Source organism: Anolis sagrei, chromosome 3, assembly GCF_037176765.1.
Source record: "Anolis sagrei isolate rAnoSag1 chromosome 3, rAnoSag1.mat, whole genome shotgun sequence".
In the NCBI taxonomy this organism is placed as follows: Eukaryota; Metazoa; Chordata; class Lepidosauria; order Squamata; family Dactyloidae; genus Anolis; species Anolis sagrei.
Window position 1 is genome coordinate 89,314,050 of NC_090023.1, and position 27,929 is coordinate 89,341,978.

At 36.6% G+C, this 27,929-nt stretch overlaps 1 protein-coding gene across 3 annotated transcripts in view; it reads right to left on the reverse strand.

Annotated features, from left to right (window-relative positions):
* Positions 1–289: 289 nt before the first annotated feature.
* Positions 290–27,929, reverse strand: part of CDKL5 (cyclin dependent kinase like 5) — a 69,290-nt gene continuing 41,650 nt past the window's right edge. For 2 of the 3 annotated variants that reach the window (XM_060770066.2, XM_067466788.1), the window contains exons 8-18: positions 25,056–25,146; positions 22,512–22,701; positions 21,246–21,326; positions 20,322–20,473; positions 18,756–19,767; positions 17,274–17,379; positions 15,687–15,810; positions 11,745–11,841; positions 9,037–9,159; positions 7,777–7,896; positions 290–5,388 (exon numbers count right to left, since the gene is read on the reverse strand). In XM_060770066.2, the coding sequence (XP_060626049.2) occupies positions 4,996–5,388; positions 7,777–7,896; positions 9,037–9,159; positions 11,745–11,841; positions 15,687–15,810; positions 17,274–17,379; positions 18,756–19,767; positions 20,322–20,473; positions 21,246–21,326; positions 22,512–22,701; positions 25,056–25,146 (2,489 nt within the window). In that variant the 3' untranslated portion in view covers positions 290–4,995. The remainder of the gene's footprint in view (positions 5,389–7,776; positions 7,897–9,036; positions 9,160–11,744; positions 11,842–15,686; positions 15,811–17,273; positions 17,380–18,755; positions 19,768–20,321; positions 20,474–21,245; positions 21,327–22,511; positions 22,702–25,055; positions 25,147–27,929) is intronic. The other variant, XM_060770067.2, reaches the window with a different exon arrangement.

Below are 27,929 nucleotides of genomic sequence, written 5' to 3' on the forward strand. Positions count from 1 at the left end.
TGATTTGGCCCAGAGCAAGTAATCAAGGAGGTTGCAAAAGAAGAGCAGGATCCCCATTCTGAGCAGCCCCTGCTTTCTGGAGCATACATCCACAGGAGGCCCCTAACCATCCAGGATGCCAAACCGACTCCATGAAAGACCATTACCAACATTTACTAGATTATTTCTGAGGAAGGAGGCACCAATACTCATTAATTGTTTTTGAAAGATCTGTATTAAAAACTTGATTCAGACATAAACTCTCAGTCATTCAGATTCCAGTACAAAAGGACCCCATCAATAGTCAATATTGTTTTTATGGGATTTTTATTCTAAATGTGGTTTAGTGAATGCACATAATGAAGGCTCAAGGGTTGTCATAACAGCTGAATGAAGAGAATAGGGATATGTTACTTTGTCCTAAAAGCAACTATGTTGAACTAAAAGTCTCTAACCATTTGCTAGATTAGAAAAATGTCATCACTACCCCACCCCATTACCGCCATTTGCTACTAATTCTAATGTATGAGAAAGTCAGTATGGACACAAATAACAGAAGAGAATGAACTTAGGTGATGAACAACAGAGTTTATAGAATAATAGCATGACTTAATTCAGATTTTAGGATGTGATCAGGTTTTTAAATAAACTCTTGTAACACTTCCTGGACTATACACAATAGGCCTACCTCCGTTAACTATAGTATAGACATTTGGTACAATGAACCAAAGTAAAGTTCTGCAGGTTGCTTGCCTAGCGCCTGAATATATAGTTATTAATACCAAAAACAAGCAGAAAACTTTGTCACAGCATTATGGTTATAGGGAAAAAAAGTCAGACTACACATTCACATTCTCCTCTAAGAATGTTATAGGCAAATGTCTGGCTGAATTTTCATCATTCTGTCTCTAATACAAAATAGGCAATACTCAACTAAAAGAGCTGTAACAGACATACTTTTTCTCTTCCAATTGCACAACCATGGATCAGAACAGTTTTGAAAATTGAAATTAATTTCTGTTTCTTCTTCCGTCTTCACTATTTTAGAATTTTGGGGAGGGGAATCATTATGGTATCATGACTTTTAGCAGAATCACCATATAGTACGAAAATAAACACTGAATGCAATTAAGGCAACTGGAATTGTGTAGTTACCACTGCGGATTACTCACTCTTGAGGGCTGGAGAAATAAGCGAAAGGGGGAAGAGAATACATTTTGCATTAAAAGGGCTTTTATAGGAAGGCCAAATGAAATAAGAAGTATCTGTGTTGCTTTGAGTTTCATCTCCCTTCTGACCTTTGGTTTGGAAAAAGTCCGTATGATGCTTTTTTAAAAAAAATATAGGTGGATGGGGTTGGAGGAGCTGACCTCAATATTATGAAAGGCTTTAGAAGCACAGAAATGGAAAGCTTTGGATATGTGTAACTAAAAATAAAACCTGTTAAACACCTGAAAATTATATACTGAGGTCTTGGGTTGAAATGTCTGCAAAGGATTGATGCAATTTGGAATGACAGTTACTATTTCTCTTCCCCCAAATTGTACAATCTTGTCTGCTGCTCAAAATACACTGTTAATAGGTTCAGACATATATTTTTAAAAAGCATGGCAGAAAAAAGTTAACAGAAAATGTATCAATTTTTATGCAAGAAAACTCACAAAACACACACAAGATTTAGAAACCAAAGCTAATTTTGAGCAGCTTTTTAGGCAGATTGTAGTATATCTGTATAGGAATAAGGAGACTTTTGCAAAACTGTCCACTAAGGCAATATCATTTTTTGAAAAATATCAAACTATATTTCATAAGTCAGTTGATTAAGCAAGGCTTTCTTCTCCCAATTAATATCCCTAAATATCCATAGAAACATGTATGCTGTGTTTAGTAACATCCATTACCCATCCAAGTCTTGATATTAGAAGTGCCATCAGAAAGAGAAAAAGATAACTAATGCTTAGCGGCTCTATCCTTGGTAAAGCTACAGCAAATTATTCCTCTAATCTCAGTGAAGAAAAAAGCTCACACTCAAATACTTCTTTAATGTATAATAGGCTTTGCTCTTCTTGCGAAGCTGACAAATCTCCATTAGTCTAATAAGATTTTTTAAACTTCTTAGCATATTTACAACTCTCGGATATGTAAACCAGATTGAGTGGGAGGCTTCTGAGAGAAGGCTTTTTCTATTAATAGGTTGAATAGGGATGTTTTCCTTTTTGAACCATGGAAAAATCCATATGGAAGTTTATGTTTTAAAGTGGCTCAGTTTAAACATCTAAATGCACTGCTCTATAATATACGTCATCTAATCCTAAATAGTTTTGGTTAAAGGCCCTCCCAAATCAAGAGTGTTAAAAATAAATATGCAAATGGCAAGCAAGATAAGAACTATTATTCTGTAACAGAATATAATTTATGAAATTCAGACAGTACTGCTTAGAATCCAAGTCTCAAAGCGAAATTAAGAATTCTTGATGGAAAATTTGATTAAAAAGTTAGAAACAGTAGGGGCTTACTACAAAATCTATAAGATCACAAAAGATACTATGTGAATGATTAGATGGATTGATCACCAGTTAATAAGCAAGCTCTTGCATGCTAATGCATATTTTCCATTGTCCTTCCATAGATAACTCCATCTGCTCACTATTATGTATTGTTATGATACCTGTTTTCTCAATAGGAAAACAGATACATTCATAGTCTTGCAACTGATTTTGTAATGGAAGAAATACTGTGTTCCTACTAAAGAAGTCTGCTAGTTATGTGTGCATTTGTGTTTAACATATCACATCTATTGCAACTTTTATCATATTGTGAAATACTGGAATACATCTTTCTTAACTTAGTGAGGTACTAAATAGTTATATATCACCAGTATACTCTTTGCTCTCCAGGTGAATTTTGGAAGGAAAAACATATAAATGGCAAGAACAAAGATGTTGTGAAGGTTTAATGATTTAAGATATATTATTCTGACATTTTCTCCCCCTCTCCCCCTGCCTCAGTTTATTCCAGTTACATAATGGGATGATGTTTTTTCCAACTGTCTTTTTCCTGAGTCATAGTAATTGTAAGCAAATGGAATATTAGGCTCTACATATATTATATTGTAAGTCCACTTTTTAAAGTTATTTTAATAATTTAATAACATTCTATAGATAATTAGAAAAATCCAGCTTTAAAGTTGACAGAAATATTCTTATAAGTGATATAGGCGAAATACTACATTTCAGCAGAAACTGATTCTTTCTGTATTCAAATACCAATGTTACAGGGCTCTTAAAAATTAAATCCTAGAAACAAAATGGAAGTGCCACAGCCTCTCTTACATTTAAATACAATATTTTACTGTCTGTGTAGTACAATTTCAAACAAAGTGCAAAGAATATACATAGGCTTAAAACCTTATACCATGATTTACAGTGCTGCGTCATGCCAACTTTGGCTTGCCACTTGCATCTCATGCTGTGGCTCTTTGGTCTTCACACCATGTATTGAATGGAAGATCATCTGCTCACCGCGGGTTGTTTTTTCCCAGATGGAGAGAGTGGGATTCTTATGTCATCATAACACAGATATTTATCTTCCATCAACACAATGGGGAAAGGTAAGCACAGACTTAGGGGGGAAATACCCACATTTTATAAGACTTCGTGGTTACATAGCTTGATACATTTAAGCTATGACCTCCAGTGGGGGGAAAGGCCAATAATAAAGTCTTAGGTTCACTGTTGTATTTTGTTACCAATAGGGTATCCAATGATGTCCTTCAACTGATGTAAGGCTCTTTCATTGAAACAGGGAAGGGGATGATTTTCGCCAGCATTCCCTTACCCACACAGTTCTCCATGTCACCTCCAAAGAGCAGGCCTGCACAACTGCAGCCCTCCAGGTGTTGTGGACTTCAGCTCCCAGAATTCCTGGCCACTGGACAAGCTGACTAGGGCTTATGGGAGTTGAAGTGCCAAAGACCTGGAGGGTTGCAGGTTGTGTAGGCTGACCAGAGTCTAGATGAGTCAGATAGAAAAGGAGACAGGTTTCAGAGGAGAATGGGAAGCAGCAAAAATAACCTTCACCCCCATTATATAAATAGAAGTCTTGAATGTATCCTAGAACCTGTCAGCAGTGGAGGGACATTACTGGATACAACCCTATGTCACTTTATATAATGGAAAAAAAATTCGTATCATTATGGTCGTATTTCAGTTCACATTCTGCTCCCTTTAAATTAGAAGTATAATACTGCACTTTATATCACAAATGTATAAAAATATGGCAGAGAGTGTCATAACAATACTTTTATTTTAAATGAGTATATTTTTAAAAAGACAGTTATTTACTATATATTTTATATATATTATTTTATTTTATATATTTATATATATAAAATAAAAATGCTCCTGATGCAATATAGGTTAGTTAGTTTTAATAGAAACTACTATAGCTGCTGCACCGCATCACAATGTTTCAAACAGCTCAAAATAACTTTACATAGTAACATAAGATATGATTATAACAATACAATAATAAATCATAAATAAAGATTACAAATCCTATCAAATATGGAAGATAAAAAAATGAAGACATACAACTGAACTTTAAACCCTTATTAGGAATACCAGTGTATCACATAAACGCTATTTAATTTTTTTCTTTTTAAAATCTAGGCAGCAAAAAAGTTTTTCATAAGGGCGTAAGACATCTCTTTTAACTTCCCAAAGTGCCTATACAGCTTTGAGACAGATGTGCACTAGGCTGGAATGTAAATGAGAGAAAAGGGCACACAGTTCATTCTCCCTGAAGTGCACATTCTTCTGTCATGAGTTTAGATGAATGGCAATTAATAAAGTTCATTTCACTGTAAGATCTCTACTGAAGTGGAACTGAATGGCAGCTCCATATATTCCATATATTGCACACCTTTTATACTGCTGAGAATTCAGTCTCCACCACAATCACCAGCACCGCTATACCCCTAGGTAAATCCCTACAACAGCATTCCCCGGAGTATTATTACAAAGCAGTCTCTTTTAAATCATTCAGGTTTGGCATTCGAGATCGGTTTGTTCGGTTATAAGTATGCCCATTCTGCCCACTCTTTGAAGGCATTTGATCGGGGTATGAAGACCCATCGCTGGCACTCCTGTTCACTGGGGAAACATGCCAACTGGGATCCATCTGGCTCGGGATCTGGAGACTCGTTCTGCCTTTTGACTGGGACTCTTGTCGCATGTTGCTGCTACTGCTAGTGCCAGAAGCTTGACTTATAGGATGAATTCGGACTTCAGAAAAAGAAGTCTTAGCTGGCTGGCTCTGTAGGGGCTGGAATCTGGGGTCAGAAGGAATTGAATGATTTGAGGAAGAGGAAAGGTGTAATAGCTTGCGAAGAGACTTTAAAGGCTGGCTCTGAAAGGTAAAGGAGAGAAAAAAGTGACATTCATTGCTACATCTCTCTTTTTTTGCCATTCTCATTCCCAACACCATCATTTTATTTATTTGTACAGCCAAGGGGACAATTGTTCAATGATGCTTCTGAAAGTTGTCAGAGTCATGGATTCATAGAATCACAGAGTTATAAGGAGTCTCAGGAGCCATCCAGTCCAAACTCTGCTTAATGCAAGATTTCCAGCTAGAGCAGACTTATTTAGCATTGTCTGGTCATTGTCCATTCTCTTTCTGACAATATCTAGAACAGTGCTTCTCAGCCTATGGATCCCTAGATGTTTTGGCCTTCAACTCCCAGGAATCCAAACAGCCGGTAAACTGGCTGGGATTTCTGGGAGTTGTAGGCCAAAACACCTGGGGACCCACAGATTGAGAACCAGTGGTCTAGAGAAAGGGATTCCACCAACTTTAAGCCAATTCGGTTTGCTGCCAAGAAGTTCCTTCTAACGTTCCATCAAAGTCTGTTCTCCCTTGACCATCAGAGATGCCCCTATCCTCCAGGGGCACATAGAACAGGCCTGATCTGTGACAACCCTTGAATTATTTAAAGAGGGCAAACATGTCTCAGTCATCTCTTCATTGAACTGAACATGCCCAGCTCTTTCATCTTTTCCTCACATGTCCATTATTCAAATATCTTATCATCCTGGTTGTCCTTTTCTGAGCCTGCTCTAATCTGTCTATAACCTTCTTAAAATGAGGTGACCAGAACTGAATATGATGACTGACCACACCACAGAATACAGTGAAACTATTACTTCCCTCAGCTTGGAAACTATGCTTCTATTAATACAGACTTATATAGCATTTCCCTTCTTTGCTGTAGCATCACTCTTATGATGAAAAGCAATAATTTGAAGGTCTGCTGAGCTATGAACTCCCCATTCTGTATCTGTGGATTTGTGTACATTTTTTTGGGCAAAATGTAGAACTTTGCCTTTCTCTCTATGGAATTACATTTTATTAATTTCTGCCCAATGGTCTTGTTTCTCTAGTTTACTTATTATTAAGATGAGTATTTCTTTTCAAAACAAAGACAATGCAGATTTATAATAATAATAATAATAATAATAATAATAATAATAATAATACAACTTTATTTATATTCTGCCCTATCTCCTGAGAGGACTCGGGGCAAATATATAATAATACAATGCAATAATAAAATATATAAATAATAAATAATATGTAATCACAGTACTATGAGGTTTAAACAGTGTTGATGTACATTTCTGACAGAAATTGTATCAGTTGTCCTTCATTCCTAAACTCAGATTTTCTGAAAATCAATTTTACACAGTTTTTGTTACAATTTGATTTATCTGATACTTCTTTTAATACAAAACTGTAGTCTTTCCTGCTTTCTTATCTAGTCTAGGAGAGCGCTGACACTTCTGAGCAGGAGAAACAATTGTACCTAATGGCATGCCAGCACCTCTAGCTTGTGACTGTTAATTATCTATGCTTAACACAGGAAGAAAAGCAGTATTTTAGTCTGGCACAATTTCTATGCATCCTAAGGGGAGTATCAAATACAGTAGAAACAAATCATATATTTAAATTACAAGTGGAGTGGCTATTAGAGAAGGCTGATAAAAAACCTGTAAACTATTTTCTTTGTATAACCTGCTTTCCGAGACAACAAGGCATAAAACAGAAGGTAATACTTTGCTGCAGCAGATGCAACAAGGGAAGTTCTTGTTAGGAAAAGCCATGTTATAGCAATGAAGGCAAGGGGAGAGCCCTTTTAGCTCCACATATTACTATAGCACTCCATGAAATTTCCCCATAACTGTATCGGGTCCAGGGAACTGTTTCTCCTTCACCTGTTATGCAATTCATTACTGTTCCAGTCATTGCATTGTGGAGCCTGCAACCCTTTGATTTGCTTTTAAGCAACTGCTGAGTACTATCTCTAGTCTCATCAGTGGCGTTAATTGGAAAGTGGCTCCGTGGACAGCCACTGTGGTCACTACATCCATTATAGACGAATTCAGAAGGAAAGAAGGCAACTATATCTCTTTTAGAGTTGGTAGAGTGACAACTGAAGAGGGTTCTTTCCTGTCCATTTAATGGTTGTATTAAATCCAGCAGGTATTAATAATCAAAATTCTTCTCACATTTACCTTGCTTTGATTATTTGTTACACTGGTTCTGCGTAGTTACTTGCCTAGTCCTATGTGTTAAGAATGAAGATAAGGATGGGATGTGGCCTGAACAACCTGCTATTTCTATTTCGTCTCAAATTTAAAATTATGAAGACATTCTGACTCACAAACAGGCCTCTAGATCTACTGTTAGAAGACGTTCAATGATCACAGAACAGAATGAAGCAATAACCTCACTCACATGACTTTGGATTTCTGCCATCTTCTCAGAATGCCAATCCTTTTGTCTGTTGGATGGGTGATTAGATGAATGAATAGCTTTCTGTAGTGACAAAAGATCCTGATTGTCACTTCCAGGCATCTGCAACACAGAAAAATGTTGGGCACTAATCAATTCTTGTAAACAAATACTCTTAAGATTCTCCTCTTACCATTGGCTCCCAGATCAAAGCAATGCAGGTGAAACCCATTACTTTAATACCCTTTTAAAGGACCTCCATATTAACTATCATATTTTTAGATAGATGCCATGCAAATTTGTTATGACCTGCACCTTAAGGCATTCACATGCTGTTAGTCAAATCACAGTAAGAGAGAGAGAGAGCAGTTAAGTAATTGCATTGCTGTGCTTCATCCTTGTTCCCACAGCATTCTGTTTTGCACTTAAGATCCAGAGCCACTTTCACAAATAAAATATGGGGAAAAATTAAAAAGAGGGTTGTTTTTCTAAAGACAGAGCATCAGAGTTGGTAAATTTAGTTATCAGCCTGTCAGGTTATCTATCCCCTAAGAACCCAAAAAAATGAAGCTGTAGACTAAAACTAGATATTTATACATAAAAACAGCTAAGTAAATACAAGTTAGCTGTTGGGGGAAAAAACACTGGTTAAATTAACTAGTTGTTGGTTCTAATATTAGTACTGTAGATTTATAATGCGGTGATGGGGATTGTTAGCCAGATTTCTCAGCAAATTAAGTTTAGGATTAAATGCTAGTAAACCATTAAATGTATATGTGGTCTCTTTGTTAAGCCTTTATTTTGCAAATAGATAGCAATTCTACATAGGTGATCACCACCAAACAAACCAAAAATAAAGGCTGTGTTCCCTACCAGAAATCTAGAAAATAATGATTTATTTTAAATGAAGTCTCTTATTTTAATTCAAACAAAGGGGAATAAAGGACAAACCACATAATCAGTAGGACTCTACCAAGAAATGTACATCTGAATCTCACAGACAGGGTAAGAAGTCATTTACTGAACCAGAGGACGATATCTTTAAGGATTTATTAAAAATATCTATTGCCAATATTCCATACTATAAGGTACTGAAAAATAAACTATTTAACCCTCAATCTTTAAATTTGTGGAATTGGCTCAGAATGCTTAATTTGAATGAAGAGTCTGTGGCCCCGTGGGATAAAATAGTACATGCTCTTGTGGTCAGTAAAATATACTGGAGCGTTTTTATTCAGTGCTACCATTCTTAAAAGTTAATACCATAGGGAGAGTGACCACAGGAATCTTTTTCAAAGAAGAGCTATGCTTTAAGTGACTCTTTGAATTAAATAGAGGAAAGAGAGATTTCTTGATGCTTGGATTCTCCGCCTTGATGAATTCTGTCTGCAATATAAGATACAAAATCTATTTGCATAAATAACTCTAATTCAAGAGCTACACATGTTTCTTATCTGAAAATACATGAATGCTTTTATAAGTTAGTAGTTTCTCACACTGAATCTGCCTTTCTGTCATTGTATTAAGAAAAAGATTAATTACTCTAGTAAACGAGAAAATGCTTATGGAAAAAGTCCTTTAGGATTACCTGTACACTTAGTATAATTGAAATGTTTTATCAGAAATATATATAGTTAATGAATGTATACATTTAGCACAGCAACTGTGATCACAGCTGCAGTATTAACTATTGGAAATTCCATAACCTATTGGAAATAATTGTACCACAACCTTATAGAAAAGATAAAAATGATGTCACATCTGTTTGAATCTCCATGAACATAGAGACCACCTTTTGAAAACCACTAGTCAAGAAAAGCATGACCTTGTTAGAAGTCAACTCTCTGAACAAGTGATATTCACAAGCATTCATGTAATGGCACACAGGTAACTCAGCTGCTAAACTGAAGAACCATGTCTTTAAACTGCCAAAAATAAAGACATGCCACTACAAAAATATATTTGGTTAGCAGAGGATGGTTGTTTCTTTGAAGTTGTAATTTGCAGTTGCAATTGCCCAAAAGATATACACTCCCTTGAAACCTCTTAGTTTAAAATATGCACTCAGTGATAAAAAAAAACAAAGTCTTCTTTGAAAAATAACATATCTTGTTTACTCATAAACATCTTGTATTAATTAACCATACAGACGCATTTCTTATTAAAGTTCAGTTGTAGATAGGATGTAGGTTTCTCTCTGTGTTGACTACACAGAATATCATTCCTTATCAATAATAGATAGTCTTTAGGTATAGCTGTACTCACTGAAGTCCATAAGCATACATGCATCTATTGAAGTCCAAACAGCAACTGCTTTCATTAAAACACATACATGCATCCACCTCCAGTGAGGTCTGATGCAAACATGCATCCACCTCCAATGAGGTGGTAAGCAAAATCAAGTCCTGAGTCTGAACATACTCAGTATAATCACATGTCTATAACCCTCCCACACCAGAGGTAAGTCAAACTGGCAAATCAACATACAAATAGAATGCAGGTTAGCAAATATATACATTAACAAAAGAACAGTGAAATCTTAGGAGACTGCTATTTCCAACATTAACAGAATCTTTATTGGCTGACTTTCCATGCAACCCAAAGTGAAAATAATACACTTTTATTCATAATGTAAAAAACCCTCTTTTCATGCAATTTTCTTTTAATGGCAGCAATACTCAAGGACAACTGTGTAGCAGAAATTTTGAATGCTGTTTTTCAGTTGCTCTATAAAGATTTATTTTGTGCTCCAAAGTCTCCTTGTTTTTACCATTAAACACAACTGACACTATAGCTAGCTTTAGAAAGCAGTGAAAGGAATTGCAGAGAATTTGTGGTTTCTGTATACATTTTCTCTCTCTTCAGCTTTACCATCACAATAACTGTAGTTTAGGAAGAGAAAGACTGACCTAATAGCAACAAGGGTGTTGTGTTCCCCAGAAGTCACTTTAATGTAGATCTCCCTGATGTATGCTGATCTAGCATGGTAGTAGACAGTAGCAGAGAGCTACTACCTAGATTAGACTATGTACTATCCAAATGTCATAAATGAAGATTTACGTTTAGGTTTAATGCCTTTCTGTTGTTTTTCTTTTAAAAAAATCTAAACAGAAAATTATTTCTATCAGTATTATCTACTGTTCAATTCATTTCAGAGCCCCAAATGCCTTTGTGGAAGTTTTTTAAAACTCATGGTTGCATCCCATGATTGAGTATAGCAGTACTGCTCATGAAACAATATTGGCTTGGCAAAAATGGCAAAGGTATGCAGGTAGTTTAACAGATATAGAGTTGACATGAGAAAACATTAAATATCATAATAACAGATAATGGTAACTACTGTAATTGTGACTTGTGGTATCCAAGCAATAGCAGATTTTGGAATGGCCATTAGATTAAAATTTCAGAAAGTATGAAGCCGTAACATGAAGTCTATCCTATTTTGGCAGAAGCATACAGTGGCTAATGCTTGGGTAGAGTAAAAACATTCAATAGAATTTCAATGTTATTCTGTTCAAAATATACTAAAACAGCACTAATTTAAAATAGCTTAAAATTTAAATCACAATAATAACTATAGGAGTAAAAGATACACCCACCCAAAACTATCTGGAATAACAAGCTAATAGTCAAAAACCTTTCTGAATAAGAAAGTGAGTGTTGATGGAAGAAGAGCAGAGAGGGATGCCATCCTAATAATCCCATGGGAAATAATGCCACAACATGGGAGTGGCAGCCAAAAAAACCCTCTGACATGTCCCAACGAACTATGCTGTGACTGTGGTGGAACCACGAGAACCCTCACTACATGTGTATATTAATAAGAGTAAATATCTTGATCTTAAAACTAATAAAGAAAAGCTTTATCCCCATATGTGTGTCACTAAATTCATAGGCCACGCAGACACAGAGTCTATGAATAGTTGTATCTATCAACATTACAAATTTTAGGAACCAACGTAAATACTTACAGATTGAGATTTCTTTTTTTTCTTTTTTATTGACCTGAAAAATCCTTGCTTTTCCTTTTCCTTCATTTGTTCTGAATGAACATTTTCAGGACTTTTCCTTAAAACAACACACACAAAAAACAATTTTAGTACACACTGCACAATCTTACAAATTAACTGGGAGAAGTGGAGATGTTACAAGAATAAGACGAAATATATAAACATTTATATAAATTATTATTTGCTGGATTGGGTTACTGTGTCTCACAGTGGCCTCTTAAATGTGGCTTTCTAGCTGTGTGGGGTTTTTTTTTTAAAAAAAAATGAAGGATTGACTTGCAAACAAACTAGTCAAATGTGGGCTAGATAATACTACTGTTAGGTGTATTTGCAATTGGTTAAGTGAGTGAACCCAAAGGGTGCTCACCAATGGTTACTCTTCATCCTGTGATGACTGGAGTGTTCTGTCCTAGGCCCAGTGCTGTTCAACATCTTTATTAATTAAATGAAGGTTTAGAGCAGGAGTCCTCAAACTTTTTAAACAGAGGGCCAGGTCACAGTGCCTCAAACTGTTGGAGGGCCGGATTATAATTTGAAAAAAGCATGAATGAATTCCTGTGCACATTGCACATATCTTATTTGTAGTGCAAAAAACACTTAAAAGCAATACAATAATTAACAAGAACAATTTTAACAAATATAAACTTATGAATATTTCAATGGGAAGTTTGGGCCTGCTTTTGACTGCTGAGATAGGATTGTTATTGTTGTTGTTGTTGTTGTTGTTGTTGTTGTTGTTGTTGTTGTGTGTTTTCAAGTCATTTCAGACTTAGGTTGAACCTGAGTGAGGGCCAAGTAAATGACCTTGGAGGGCCACATCCAGTCCCCGGGCCTTAGTTTGAGGACACCTGCTTTAGAGGGTGTGCTTATCAAGTTCGAAGATGACACCAAATTGGGAGGGATAGTTAATACTCCAGAAAACAGGATCAGAATTCAAAATAGCCTCAACACATTAGAGAGCTAGGCCAAAATTAACAAAATGAATATCAATGAGTAGTGTAGGATACTTCACTTAGGGAGAAAAAAATGAAATGCACAGATACAGAATGGGTGATTCCTGGCTCGACAACAGTCCATATGAAAAAGATCTTAGAGTCTCTGTGGACAACAAGTTGAATATGAACCAACTATGCCCCTCTATCCGGCCTTGGCTAGATTCCACTTGGAATACTGTGTCCAGTTCTGGGCACCACAGTTTAAAAGAGATATTGACAAGCTGGAAGATGTCCAGAAGAGGGCAACTAAAAGGTCTGAAAACCATTCTGTATGAGGAGTGGGGTTTAAAGAGCTGGGGATGTTTAGTCTGCAGAAGAGAAGACTGGGAGGAGACATGATAGCCATGTTTAAATATTTGAAAGGCTGTCATAAAGAAGAGGGAGCAGGCTTGTTTTCTGATGCCTGGAAACTAGGACTTGGAGTAATGAGTTCAAATTACAGGTAAGGAGATTCCACCTTAATATTAGGAGCTGACCATGAAAACTGTTCAGCAGTGGAACTCTCTGCCTTGGAGTGTGGTGGAAGCTCCTTCCTTGGAGGCTTTCAAAGAGAGATTGGATGGCCATCTGTGAGGGGTGCTTTGATTGTGCTTTTTCTGCACTGCAGATGGTTGTACTAGATGGCCTATGTGGTCTCTTCCAACGCTATTACTCTATGATTCTATGACTCTAGTTCTGTCTTTCTAGAGAGCCAGAGACAGGTCTAATAACAGCAACTGGAATATGTTTATTAGGCACAGTATAAAATGTAATGAACTGCAATATTCTGATCTTTAAGCTTCCCCAAACCATAGGCAGTTCTACCTTCTATCTCAAATCCATTTCTACTTCAGCTGAAATCCTTGCATCTTACAGCTCAAAGTCCTGCCACTGTCAGTTCCATATCCTGTCTCAATTCTCTCAGAGACAAACCCCGGGCTCTTGATGCATTATTTTCCCTCACAGCCTCCCTCCCTTTTTTTTTAAAGTGTATTTTGGTTAGTTGTCATGACAGTGCCTAAAGTCACGGAATAGTTTTCTAAGACCTACAAAGATACTCGCAAGAAGACCTCAGCAAGTGAGAGTCCTAAAGTGGCAGGCTAAAACCTGGAACCTCAATCCATGGCTGATACCAAATGAGAGACTTCTTCCTGGGCACACAGAAGACTGGGCGACTTGGAAGACGCTGAACAGACTGCGCTCTGGCACCACGAAATGCAGAGTTAACCTTAAGAAATGAGTCCACAAAGTGGAGCGCACACGTGAGTGTGGAGAAGAGCAAATCACAGACCACCTACTATAATGCAGTCTGAGTCCTGCCACATGCACAATGGAGGACCCTCTTATAGCAACACCAGAGGCACTTCAAGTGGCCAGTTACTGGTCAAAGGACATTTAGCATAATGCCAAGTTTTTAAACTTTGTGTGTGTGTGTGTTTTAAAAACATTACAACTGTATCCTTGGTTCGCTCCTGATACGATAAATAAATAAATAAATAAATAGTTGTCATGTCACATACTATGGTACAAATAAAAATAAAATATCATTCAGTATTGGTAAATCCGAAGTGGATAGCATTAATTTTAAGGAAATAATAGCTAAAAGGTTAGGACAAGAAAACTGGAAACTAAAGCAATATGCAAGGGAGTGGTCCCATGTTAGCCGCCCTGAGTCCCCGTCAGGGAGATGGTGTTGGGGTATAAATAAAGTTTTATTATTATTAGTGGACTTTAATTCCAAATGTCAAAATGACTCAGTTTAAAATACGAAGTTACCTTTATAGAAGCTTTTTAAAAACAGGAAAGACAAGTCACAAGAGCAGGTTGTTTGACTGGGGCCACACTGGAGTCAAATCCTGACCTCAAAGTTCCCTTCTTCTAATGGCTGCTATTTACTTTATAAAAATATGCACAATGATCAATTGCACAACTAATGTCACATCTACTTTGTTCTCAGTGTTGAGGGAGTGGTATGTGAAAGGGGACAGACAGATTTAAAAAAATGATGACCGAGAAACATCTTAAGAATGTTGTTTGAAAACTTTCTGAGATTAGTGTCAGCTGAGTAAATCAGGCTAAAAGTGAGAGGAATCTGAAACTACAGAAAGGCAAGACAGAATATCTTGGTAGATGATAGGAATGGTGCAGAAGGGACCATGTGGGAGAAACTGAGTGTCAAGCAAGGATTTCACCAAATCAAGATGACCCGGCATGATTTAAGAGATGCAAAAGAAAAAAGGACATTTGATCAATGGAGTAGGCTGTGGAAACGAATGAAGTGATCTAGTTTAGATATCAAAGAAATACAAGCATTGATTCAGGATAAGAGTGGCAGTGGCAGGAGGAGAGCAATTAAAATCTTCTCCTTTCTGGAGAACATTCAACACAGTCCTAATCCATCTTGCTCAGAAAACCTTAATATTTAGTGTGTATGTTGCTAAAAAGTGTTTCTTCATTTTCCATAGAATTCCCTTAGCCCTATCTTAACTACTTGGTTGTGATTACTATTCCTACGTACATGAATTGCCTTGCCACAGTCCATTCCTCCCCCCCCCCCCCATGATTTTCTTGTCAGTTGCAATCAGATGAATGTCCATTATTAGGGTATTTGGTTTTTTCTTTAAATCACAGTTAAATCACAGTTAAGAAAAATAGAATGTGTTTGGACCAAGTCAAGAGAGGCATTAATAAGCAGGCTTACACAAAAGAAAAATGATTCAACTGAAAAAGTGATTTAGGATTAATTCTGAGAAATAAATAACATATGGCTGGCATTACACTGAAATTGCTTAATGTTGTGAAAACTACATATAGTTTGACTGTTGCTTGAGATAGACCTGCTAAGAAATATTAGTGGTATGCATAGAAGTAAATGTTTTAAGACATTAGGAAACATTAAGTGAACATTTGCTATATTTCTATAACTTACCAGGGATCAAAAGCAGTTTGTCTCTTTGAGTGGCTTGTTACACTACTGCTTTCTGTCTGTAGTGATGGTATTCTGTTTGAGGCACTATTATCTAGGAATGTTCCTTCTGGGCGCGGAGATGGGACTGTAATAAGAAATAACAAATTGTTAAGTATCCATAGGTTACTGGGCATTGTTCTGAGCTTCAAATTGTTGTTTTTATGTGCTATTAATTTTACTTTTTTTGTATTGCACTGTGTACTTATTTTATGCATTCTTTTTAAGCACTTTGTGTCATATGTAAGCCACCCTGAGTCCCTTCGGGGAGATGGAAGTGGGGTACAAAAATAAAGTTATTATTATTATTATTATTATTATTATTATTATTGATAGTTGCCTCTTTAATCCTGAATAATACCCATTTTGTGCCCTTTGTTAACCTTCCTCTTCCCAGTCTTCTAAAAATTTAAAAGTTGAGAAACTGGCATGCTGTGAGCTCACACAATGTCCTCCAGTAACATCCTTATTTTCAAGAATAGCTCTGGGCATCATGCAAGCAATAGAGTCATGGAATTGAAGTAGACCCGGAAATCCAGAGGAAACAAGAAAAAAGACGGGGTAAAGAGCATAAGACAATATTGGGAGTGGCGGGGTGGGTGTGTGTGTGTTTTTGGTATATTTTGCTATGTGTGTGCAAGTGTGTATGGGAGAATATATGATCCAGCTGTTGGAGCTCCTTTCTCATTTGTATCACAATGAGAAAGGAAATCTGAGGATATCACATCTAGCAGTATCCTCACCAATCCCTGTAAGAAATATATTCTAAAGTCAGGAGATGTGTGATTATAGAATTCATTATGTGATCATAATACACACACACACACACAATTAATATCCCACTTTTCTCCTAACATTGAATCAAAAGATTGTACAAGTATTGAGCATTTTCAGGTGACTCTCTAATGTAACATCCTAATTGTTCTTTGGTTCCAGTAGTCCATGTAAGACTCTACAGCCTAAATCCAATTCCAAGCACAACACAGAGGCACTAATTCAAATACTGAATGATAAAGCAACACCCATGTAAATGCCTGTGCTTCACTGGGTCTACTCAAGATATGGCTAGGAAAAGAATTTTGGTTTATATGTTTCAATCCCATTTCTCAGTTTATCTGAAAAATTCACATGGGACCTATGAGTGACCAAAGTAATCAACAGCGAAAGCTGGTTATATATTTAAACACAAAGAACTTTAAACTTATTTGAATAAGATTTGGATCAGTGAGGAATTTGTGGCACTCCAGATGTTGGTGGCCAAGCTAGCCTGTCCTCTGATGTTATATAGAGCATTTCCACTATGGAGTCTCCTAGGCATCCTTCGGGGTCCAAAGATGCTGCCAAGCCCTGCACATCTACCTTAAAGCAAAAGAGTAGAGAGAAATAACTTTGAGGGAAAAAAACTACTGACTTTCCTAAATTCAAAGGATATGAGGTTTCCCCCACTTATTGTGTATTTCTCTGTCTGGAAATTGTGAAATCAGATTCTTCGTTAAATGGGAGATATACTTTATTAAAACTATAACCAAAATCTTGACTAAATAAGGGTACCTCTGTAAAAGCTACCAACTCTTCTAGGTACCGAATCATTATACAGAATTCTATTTTCTTTTGTGGATGTTCCATCATCTGGATGCTGATCATGGTAAGCTCCACCCTACATTTAAAAAGGAAAAAAATACATTTATTAAACCAAACAGCTTGGATATTCTGCCCTGTTTAGTAATATGGCAGTTCACAGCTCTGCAAACCTTGGTCTGTTTTTATTAATATCTGTTAAAAAGAAATTTAACTTTCCACAATAAATGGAAATAGCATGACTTCGTATCCTAAGGGCAAACTTCAGCCCTCCAGGTGTTTTGAACTTCAACTTCCACAATTCCTAACAGCCGATAGGCTGTTAAGAATTGTGGGAGTTCAAGTCCAAAACAGCTGAAGGACCGAAGTTTGCCCATGCCTGGTATACGATCTAGAATTGTGTCCTAATAATCAAATTCTAAAATATACATTAAGATAGGAGTTATATGTGAACCATAGCCTGCAAATTTTCCACCCTTGGTCTATAGGCTAGTTCTTGCACATTGTTTTAGGCTACATTAGGTTCTACACTAGCAGTCTGTTTATAAAAATGATTTTAAAAAAAAGCTTTTGTGTGCAGGAGCATCTGATTATTCAAGAAGCAGCATTTAGAACCCACTACATCTATAATGCAAAAATGACAGATAAGTGACATTTTATTAAAAAGCGGACAGCAGGGGAAAGAATGAACATCATCACTTCACTCAGCTTTTGACAGCTATCATCAATCTCTGGAAATACATGGAAAGAGGAAGAATGAAATCCTAAATCCCATTCATGATAGAAAATCATTTAGTTGACTCTGAATGAAGCTGACAAATTCTTGGGTTCTACAGAGGAAAACATATTGGGAGAGATGTCTTACATAATGTGTAATGTTCAAAGTTGAATGGAGACCATAAAATGTTTGAAAAACTCTTGTTTTTTGGCATGACAAAATAATTTAAACTCAAAGGAAAAAGGTCACACCTCAAGCAGGCTGATAGCATGTATTACGCTTGCTTGGCTATGAGGCCTGTAAGGATAAATTATGTAAATTTTATGAGCAAAACAAATGGACCCTTTACTAAATTTAAATCCAATGGCACAACGGTCCAGCTTTTGTTCTTCAAAATCAGAGATAGGTAAACGACAATGATAGAAAACCTTACAATTTTTGCACTTAAAATCTGTTGTTTCTTTTCTCAAAATCAAAATGAATCTACTATTTCATTTCAACAATTATTCCAAGAAACACAGAAACAAGAACTCTCTTCAGAGCACGGGTCCCTTCTCTGGAGAGTTATCTCAACAGAAAAGACTCTTATGATACATATCACTTAGCATTATTAAGCCCGAAAAAAATTATAAATCACATGACCCTTTTTAAGATAATGTAGCAACATAACTTGATTGTCTGGAGTTTATTTAGGCAGACAGCGTGTAGATGCCTCTAAATCAATAACGTGAACTAACCCTGTTTGTATCTTCTGTACAGTCTTCACGTGAAGAGCCACCAGACCTTGTAAGTGACTTATGCTGCACCTGTGGAGATAACAGTTGCAGGCTGTTTGCTCTGGCTGCCATCCCTTGCCCTACGCTTAAGCCACCCTCTGAGCCCTTTGTCCTCACTCTGTCCCGGCTCACATACATAGAATGTCTATGAGGGCGCTGTTGAGAAGAAAAGGGACTTGTGTAACCTAGGCCATAAGAAAAAGATTCATGGGGAGCAGATAAAGAGTGTGAATGGCTTCCATCCATGTGATCTGGCATTTTCAACTCCTCCATGGTTTTGGAATGTCTTGTAGATGGCCTTCGGGATTCAAGTGTACCGTCACTTCTGTTATTTCTCCCAGAAGGACTGAGCAAAGTTCTGCTGTCAGCATGGCGAGGTGGTGTTGGTGTGGTAGGAGAGTTCAAGTCCACGCAGCTAGATGGGAAGTATCTACTGTTGTTTTGCTCTGCAACTTGAACTCTAGCCTCAGATAGGTTACCCACAGATTTGGAATCCGTCAGAGCCCCGTGACTTTTTGATTTGGTTCGATACGAGGGACTTTTTGAAGACTGAGGAATAGTATCAATATAGCTGTGACGACTGTGTCTTTCACCTGGCTGCAGTGTACCAGTTTTGCTTTGGGAACTTTCCATAAATGAATGACGATTATGTTGAGATCTGGAATTTGACTTCAGATATTTTGTACCTGGACCATCTGAACCCTTGGTATCCGAACTAAAGTCAAATTCATTTTTTGACTTTGCTTCTTTTGGACTCAAAAGATGTGGTACGTTATTATTTGCTAAATCCTTGCTTCCAGGTCCAGGAGGATTGCTTGACTTTTTGGAAAGCATAGGACTATGTGAAGTTACAGGAAGATTTCCATTTAGAAAGCTTTCAGTTGTTGGAAGAGCCTCTTCTCTTTGCAGTCCTATATCTTTGCTGTTGGATCTATGATGGGACTGCACAGCACTGCCTTTGCTAGCTTGATTTCTGTATCAAAAACACACAAAAAACCTGTTAATTTCAACTCCTTGAATAAATATCTTGGTATTTAGATTAATAAAGTGTCTTACAATTTAAATCTGGTATAGGTAAAAACACTCAGCATGGATTTGAACTTACTGGTGCTGAAATATTTAAACTATTTGTTCTAAATCAGCAGTAGAAAGAGGGTTTTCAGAATCAAAATGCACAAACCCCAGACGGACATGAAAAATCAAAATGAGAGTACTATTTTGATTTGTTTTTTATATAAACAATTTGGGGATAAAAATTACCTAACAGACACACTAAAAAGATGAGTCACAGACACATCTATGTTTCGTGTGTCAATAGCAATGGAGTGCCCTTTTCAATTGGAATGTAAAATGTGTGTGCAGACACCAATTTACATCTACTTCATTAGGAAGTTCACTATAGAGGTTGAAAAAACTCTATATGTAACAATTGTATTATTCAATTAGACCTATTTTGTTTCTTTATCAGTCTTCTTCTCAATAACAGACTGATAACTTTGGCACTGGTAATTACTTACAGTCATTTACCTGTTGGATAAGGTGTTGCTATCTCCATGATAAGGTTTTCTTTTAGTTGACCTGGAGGGTGACCGATCCAAGAGTCTCTGAGTTTGGAATGCTGGGTGGTTCAGACACTGCTCGGTCAAGTATCGATCAGCTGGATCCAGTTTCAGCAAGTTCTTTAGAACAGAAATTCATATTTAAGAAACAATGCTGATCTGTGCAGCATTAAACACAGGAAGTATATGTTTAATATTTATTATATCAAAAGTATTATGCACAATTTGAATCTATTTGTCAACAACATGGAAATAGTTATCTCCAAATTTTGAATCTAAAATGTTAAGTCTCCAAATCTTTTGTTAACACCCTTCCCACTACAAACAGGTATAGTTACAAGCTGTACATTAATGTTTCAGCTGGGGAAAGTCATAAGGATTGGTAATACTGGCAACTTTACAAATTAGAACTTGGGCTACTTCAAAGAGCAGGAACCATGTATCTCCCTATCCATATCTTAATGAATACCACTTGGTCTGAAAACGCATAAATACTTGTGTATATTCATACACTTCATTAAGCTACAGAATGTATTTATTGGTATAAACCTCACATCTGCAGATCCAATGACCATGTTTGGTAATATATTAACAAATTCCGTTAATGACTAAAAAGAAATCAGGTTCCTGGCTCTACGTCGTTCTAATATGTGATTTATGCTGTTTCAACATAAAATGAGCAAAAGCAAGCTGACAAAAGGAAAACATTATAAAAATAGGTGCCAATAGAAAATATATTTTCCAGAACTTGAGCCACCACCACCACAAATGTTTGAAGCAGTCATGCTTTAAGGTGAACAAAGTAAATTACACACACTTGCTATAATCGTCAGCATACTGTAAAGCCCACTGGAAATATAAAAAGACAGAAGAACAATTGCAACATTCGTACCTTCATAAGGTCAAGTATAACACCACTTAAAATTCCCAAATATCTCCTTTCCAAAGATTGTGGATGGTTGACTGCTGGGAACTGTATGAAAATACATATAATACATATGTACAACCTTACAAAATGCATTAAAATGTTATCTGTATACTCAAAAACCACAATGAAATAGCAGTCAAACAAAACCTTATATCCTAACTGAAATTATCCATACATAATCATTATAAGTAATACAAAATTAATTATTTTGCAAAGACTAATTCAGATATGCTATCACTGTTTCTCTTTTAAATCAATATTAGCCCTTCAAGAGTAGATAGGTGAAGATGGAAGCTGTCAGATCATGGAGTTTGAGAGGAATTAACTTCCCCCATCACTTCCCAGTTAATGTGTTAGTAACGATAAGATTTGTTTTCTCCCACAAACTGACAGAAATTTTAAAGAGGAGGGAAGATTATTGCTATTGGTCAAAGTGAATTTCGCCACTCAGCTAGGCAAATGTAGATCATCTGATTATCTCGTTATGGTTAGTCAATCCCTGCTTCCATTGCATTTCTATATTGAAGGATTTAAATGAACTTCCAAACTCAAATTCCCACTTTTTTGAGATCAGGGCTGCTCCACAGAGCCCTCACACCTTTGTCTGCTTCTTCCCATGGTATAGGAATAGGTTCTGAAGGTAGAATGTGATAAATTGGGCAAGAAATTGTGAAACTGTAAATTAATCAGTGCCTATAGCTTTCAGTGCTTGAAACATTTATTTTTGTGTCAAGGTCATTAGAGGTAGAACTGAAATGTTTCATGTTTTACAAGTTGCTTTGTTTAAAAAGGGAGTCTCTATTATTTTAAATACTCCATGGTTAACAACAACAACTTTATTCTAACACCCCACCACCATCTCGTGGACTTAGGGCAACTTACATGTGTGACAAAATGTCCACAGTTATAAATAAAAAAACAAATGTAAATGTAATCCAATTTGCAACTTCTGAAACTCTCACAGGAACCAGATACAGAGAAAGTATTTTCCCCATCGCCAACAGTTGAGTCCCATTATAATAAACCATAACTAGGCAGTTATTATGCTAGTAAAAATAGAAATTGAAATGTGTGTGTATGTGTATATATATATATATATATATATATATATATATATATATATATAAGTAATGCTACTGCATTAGTAATGCCAAATAGGAAGATCATTTTTGTAGACACATTTTCTACAATTAGCTATTTGAGAATATGTATGAAAAATGTAGGCATTACCCGTAACCCATGGAAACGCGGATTGCTGTAGAAAAGCTTCATTTGCTCTGCAGGAAGTGGTCCTAGCACCTTCTGGATTGTAAAAAGTTGGTCAATTTCACTTTCTCCAGGAAACAATGGCTGTCCATCACTCAGTTCTCCAAGAATACAGCCTACAGACCACATATCCACAGACTTTCCATAGGGGGCTCTGAAAAGGAAACACCCATGTCATTGCTACTTGGCAAAGTAATTCACATACAAGGGTTATACTGAAAATAATGCCTGCCTGCTATTTCTTCTGAAGCTATTAATCCAAATCCGATGCTATTACACCATCAGACAAATTATTCTTATTGTATGACTGACATCACTTCTGTGTTTCTGGGTGTTGCATTACCATGGACAAGAAGCAGAAACAAAGAGCAGCCATTGAGTTCTTGAAGATATACTATTGCCGACATTCACAGAAGGCTCAAAGATGTGTATGGCGAGGCTAAAACTGATGACAGTAATGTGTGAAGTTGAGGGAAAAGTTTAAAGAAAACAAAACCAGTGGTGAAGACAAACCAGATAGTGGAAAGCAAATAATGACAGTTAGTTGATGAAAATCAAAACAGGGAGGATTTTATTAGTACAGACCAACATATGATTGTCTGGATGATTGTTGAGGTACTTGGCTGTGGTCACAGTACTGTTGAGCAATTATGCACCACCTTGAGGTTCCTCCTTAATTAACAGCTAATGTGAAAGAGTAAAGACTGCCCATGTGTTTGGAACTATTGGCATCATCTGAAGTCCACAAGCACACATTTTTAGGGAATGCTTGCCCTGATGGTGCCCTGGGCATATGTGTATGACGCAGAGTCCAAGGATCACTCTATGGAGTGGCAGGAGTCCACCTCCTCTCAACCAAAGAAATTCATGTCATCAGTCAGCACACAGAATTATGGTAGATGTCTTCTGGGATGACAAGGGAGTGGTTTTGACTGATTTCTCAAGCATGAGACAACAATAAACTGAAGCTACTACATTATATCACAACTTTGAGGAGCCATCCATAAGAAAAGACCTCAGAAGAAGCAGAATGCAATCTAGTTACACCACAATAGTACATTCCGAGTCCCCTTTGGGGAGATAAAGCTCGGTATAAATAAATAAATATAATAATAATAATAATACTTCTCTAGCAACATCACAGGTTTTTGCACAAATGGAATGGGCAGTGGTACCATATACATATTACAGCCTCAATCTGGTATCCTTAAGCTTTCACTTGTTTGATCAGACACTGTGATGATGTAGTCAAAGTGGCAAATGCTATCAGATCCTGACCAGGAAATGCCAAACAATGGCCAAAAGGATTTTCCAACTGCATCATCACTATTTTATTTATTTATTTATTTATTTATTTATTTTATACCCCATCCTTCTTACCCCGCAGGGGACTCAAAGTGGCTTATAAACTCTGACAAAAATTCAGTGCCGCATCATAAAACAACCATAAAACAAGCCATATCAAACTATAAAAAAATTAAAACATATAAACAAATTAACACACTAAAAGCAATAAAACAAGTTAAAAAACATAACTGATTAAAAACACAATAAAATGCAAAGTTTTGGTTTCAATACATATTGACTTCCTCATGATCATTATTCAAGTTATTAAGGTCAATTCGATGTTATTCTATTCTCAAAAAGCCTGTGTATTTTGAATAGTATTATATTATAGACAATGAGTTACTTTATACATGAATTCTGTTGCATGTCTCATAAAGGAATTATGACTTGACAAGCATTACTTTCAGTACAAAAATTGAAAAATGATACGTTAGAGTGCTATGAAGGTTCATTCTGGGATGGAAAAATAAGAAAAACAATACACTATAACTGGATTTAACCATTGAACACCAACCAGATAAGGTAAGCCCTCTTATTTTTCCATTGAAACAGTGAATCCCCTTCCCTTCCTTACCAGTTTTATTATCAGACCTTAACCTCCAAATAATCTTAACTTCTTTAACTGTATACAAAATTGAATTAAATATTTTTTTTCTCTTCTGAGGGAGGGATTAGTCCTCCTGCCATCCCAGAAAGAACCTTCATGTTATATCTCATCTGTCATCCTCAAGATGGCACAGAAGAGCAAGTCACTACAATTGGAAGTTATCCAACTCCCTCCCTTTTTTTCTGGGTGCAGCACTAACAAAACAGAATACACTACAGGGGACCTGTACCTTCCTATTGTACACCATATAGAGATAAACAAATTCATCACATACCAAGTCTATCAAAGCATACCTTAACAACATTTTTATAGACTATAAAATTGCAAAGTCTTCAAGGGAGAAAAACACTTGGCTTAATGCTAATATCAATAATGGACAAGGCAGATGAACAGTCAAGATAGGAATTTTGTTGTGCCCTTTATCCAGCAGTAGTATATAATGGAGCAGTATATTCTATCTGCAGTAGAATAAATGTGCATTAGTGAATAATGAATAAGATGAGTAAGATTAACAAAAGAACAAGCATCCACTGACAGATTCCAAGATTACTTACCCAAGCAAAAGTTCAGGAGAACGATACCACCTGGTGGCCACATATTCTGTGTAATTAGCATTGCTTCCTTCTGACAAATTCCGTGCAAAACCTGCATTAAAGGTGATTTGAAAATCACTCACAACACATTTACATTTTTAAACATCTCAAGTTTTTAAAGTTTCTTAAAATGAAATGCTTAAATCATCTCTATCTAGCTTGTTTTTTGTGTATTAGTATAATGATTCTGCAGGAATAAGCCCTGCCTCTATGTATTAAAACACTACATCAAGAGCACTGCACTGTAGGTGTCTTTTCAAAACATAGATGGAGCACAACCTATTCCACAGTCATTAAAGCCATATTAAAGAACAAGAACAACCATTTAGCATACTACACAGAAGAAGCATGAAAGAAAACATGACTTGTGATCTCTGTTTCCCCATCTCAAGCAAAAGGGAAATAGCAATAAATACAGAATACATATCCCTGTTTACACTAGACCTGAATGTGAGGGGAAAATCCAAATCATCCAATTTATTCTCTCACTACTTCTGCATAATGTGCGTTGTAGATCATTCACTAGAACCATGGCATTTCTGTTTGGGATTCAGTTCTTGCCTTCCAGAAGCTCACATAGAAAGCTTCTCACTACTGTGTGGGGAAAGGGGAATTATAACCACAAAATAGTACATTCCAGCACTACTATGTTTCCTTTGTGTGCAAAATACTACTTGTATTCATAGGCCATTTAAAAAAAAACCTACTGAGATTCACTTGCTACTGGAAGGAAGAGAGCTATTTCTAGGAAAAAAACAGTCTTCCAGCAGACATAAGGGAACCGAGCAACTGCTTATGATACATAGATGATATAAGAGAAGAAGCATGCTTTGAAATAGAAGAATTTTGATTACCAGCTTACAGGAACACATCTATATAAAACCATAAGTATACAAAGTTTTATCACTGCACAGAATATGAGATTCAACCCAGATGCTCATTCTACACAGATTTAGAGATACAATTCAATTATTTGATATCACTGTGCCATTTGACCTATCTGCATGCATTCAACACATTTTGCTCTTTCCCTGGACTAAGCAAAATCCTATGCAGCATTTTACATAAATGTTCAAATGACGAGTGCTGAAGTAGTAGGAGGGAAACTCTCTCAAACACAGCAGATGCATTGGAGAATGAAACACCAGAATGCAATAACCAAGTGCATCTGTCATAATTAGTCTATGCCTAGTACACTTCCTTCTACATTCTTACAAGAAAAAACCACACCCACACAACATGTGTTTAAGCCTGGAAATTACACATACATACAGCCCAGTCCAGTTAAGATGCAGCAGACATGCACAGGCTGCAGCCTTTAAAGCAGACCTGCACAACCTGTGGCCCTCCAGGTGTTTGTGGCTCTAACTCCCAGAAGCCCTAGTCAGCTTTGACAATTGTGAAGAATTCTGTGAGCTGAAGTCCAAAACAACATCTGGAGGGCCACAGGTTGTGCAGGCCTGTTTTAAAGGCACGTATACATAGCATTTCTACCTTTAGCAGCAGCCTGAAAGAACACAAGAGCACTCATTTCTGAATGATCCGACAATATTTACTGAGTTCAGTGTAATTTATTCCCTATTACAGGCATAGTCAAACTTGGTCCTCCAAGTGTTTTGGACTTCAACTCCCCCAATTCCTAACAGCTTCAGGCCCTTAAGTGGCTGAGGAGTAAAAGGGAGGGCTGTGATGCTGTTAGGAATTGTGGGAGTTGAAGTCCAAAACACCTGAGGGCCCAAGTTTGCCCATGCCTGCCCTATTAAATATCTATCTTCAAAGCAGACTTCTACCTTCAAGGAACCTTTTCCATAACTCTTTCCTCTGTCTATAGACTGTGGTGTGTGTGTTAGGAATCAGACTGGGCATTGGATAAGTTTACCAAGGGTCAAAGTTGCCCTGTTTTAATCAAAAGGCTTTTCCTGAACATTTTGCAGCTGCTTATTAGAGTAGGAATAATAATTACAATGAAAGCAATGAAAGCCATTTGCAGTATAAAAGCCTACTTTTTTTTTAAAGAGTACTGTTTTTTCAGGTTTTACAATCAATTTATTTCTTTAGCAGTCATGGTAGCTGAGCAATCATTTAGAAAAGCTTTTATCTTATTACTGAACACCTTACTTAGAAACTCCAATAGAATTCCAAGAAACTTTTGAATTCAGACTGAAAACCACTGTTATTGTTAAATAATACCTGAAAACCACTTGCGCACAGAGATTCCCCCAAAGAAAATATGAACAAGCATTTCATTTTGATGGTGGAAAACACTGAATATCATGCACTAGCATTGATACTACAACTACTACACATCTTATCTGTTAGCTAAGGATTTTGACCACTACTGTTCCATGACATTTGTCCTCCAGCTGTTGTTGGGAATAACTGGATTAAACTTTTCAGCTTTGAACATTACAACAGTTACATATATGAATATAAATAACGTTTTTAAAGAGAAACACATACTGACATTTTTGTATATTTTTATATTTTCTTCATAATCATGTATTTGTTTTTTCATGCCTTCAAGTCATTTCTGACTTATGGCAACCTTAAGGTGAAACTATCACAGGGTTTTCCTGGCAAAATTTGTTTAGAGCAGGTTTTGCCTTTGCTTTCTTCTGAGGTTGAGAGATCATATATGTAAACATGACTAATACGTAGTATGTAGTACACGATAGATTACCAACACCATTTCAAACATCCCTCACCATATTAGCTAGTCCTGGCTGATCTTGCAACAACTATCAGAAATGCATATCCCTCATGTCTGGGTCTAGACTAGCGTAGGCAATGCAGATGGATGAGGAACCACTTCCTAGTTTGGTCAAACTCACTCAA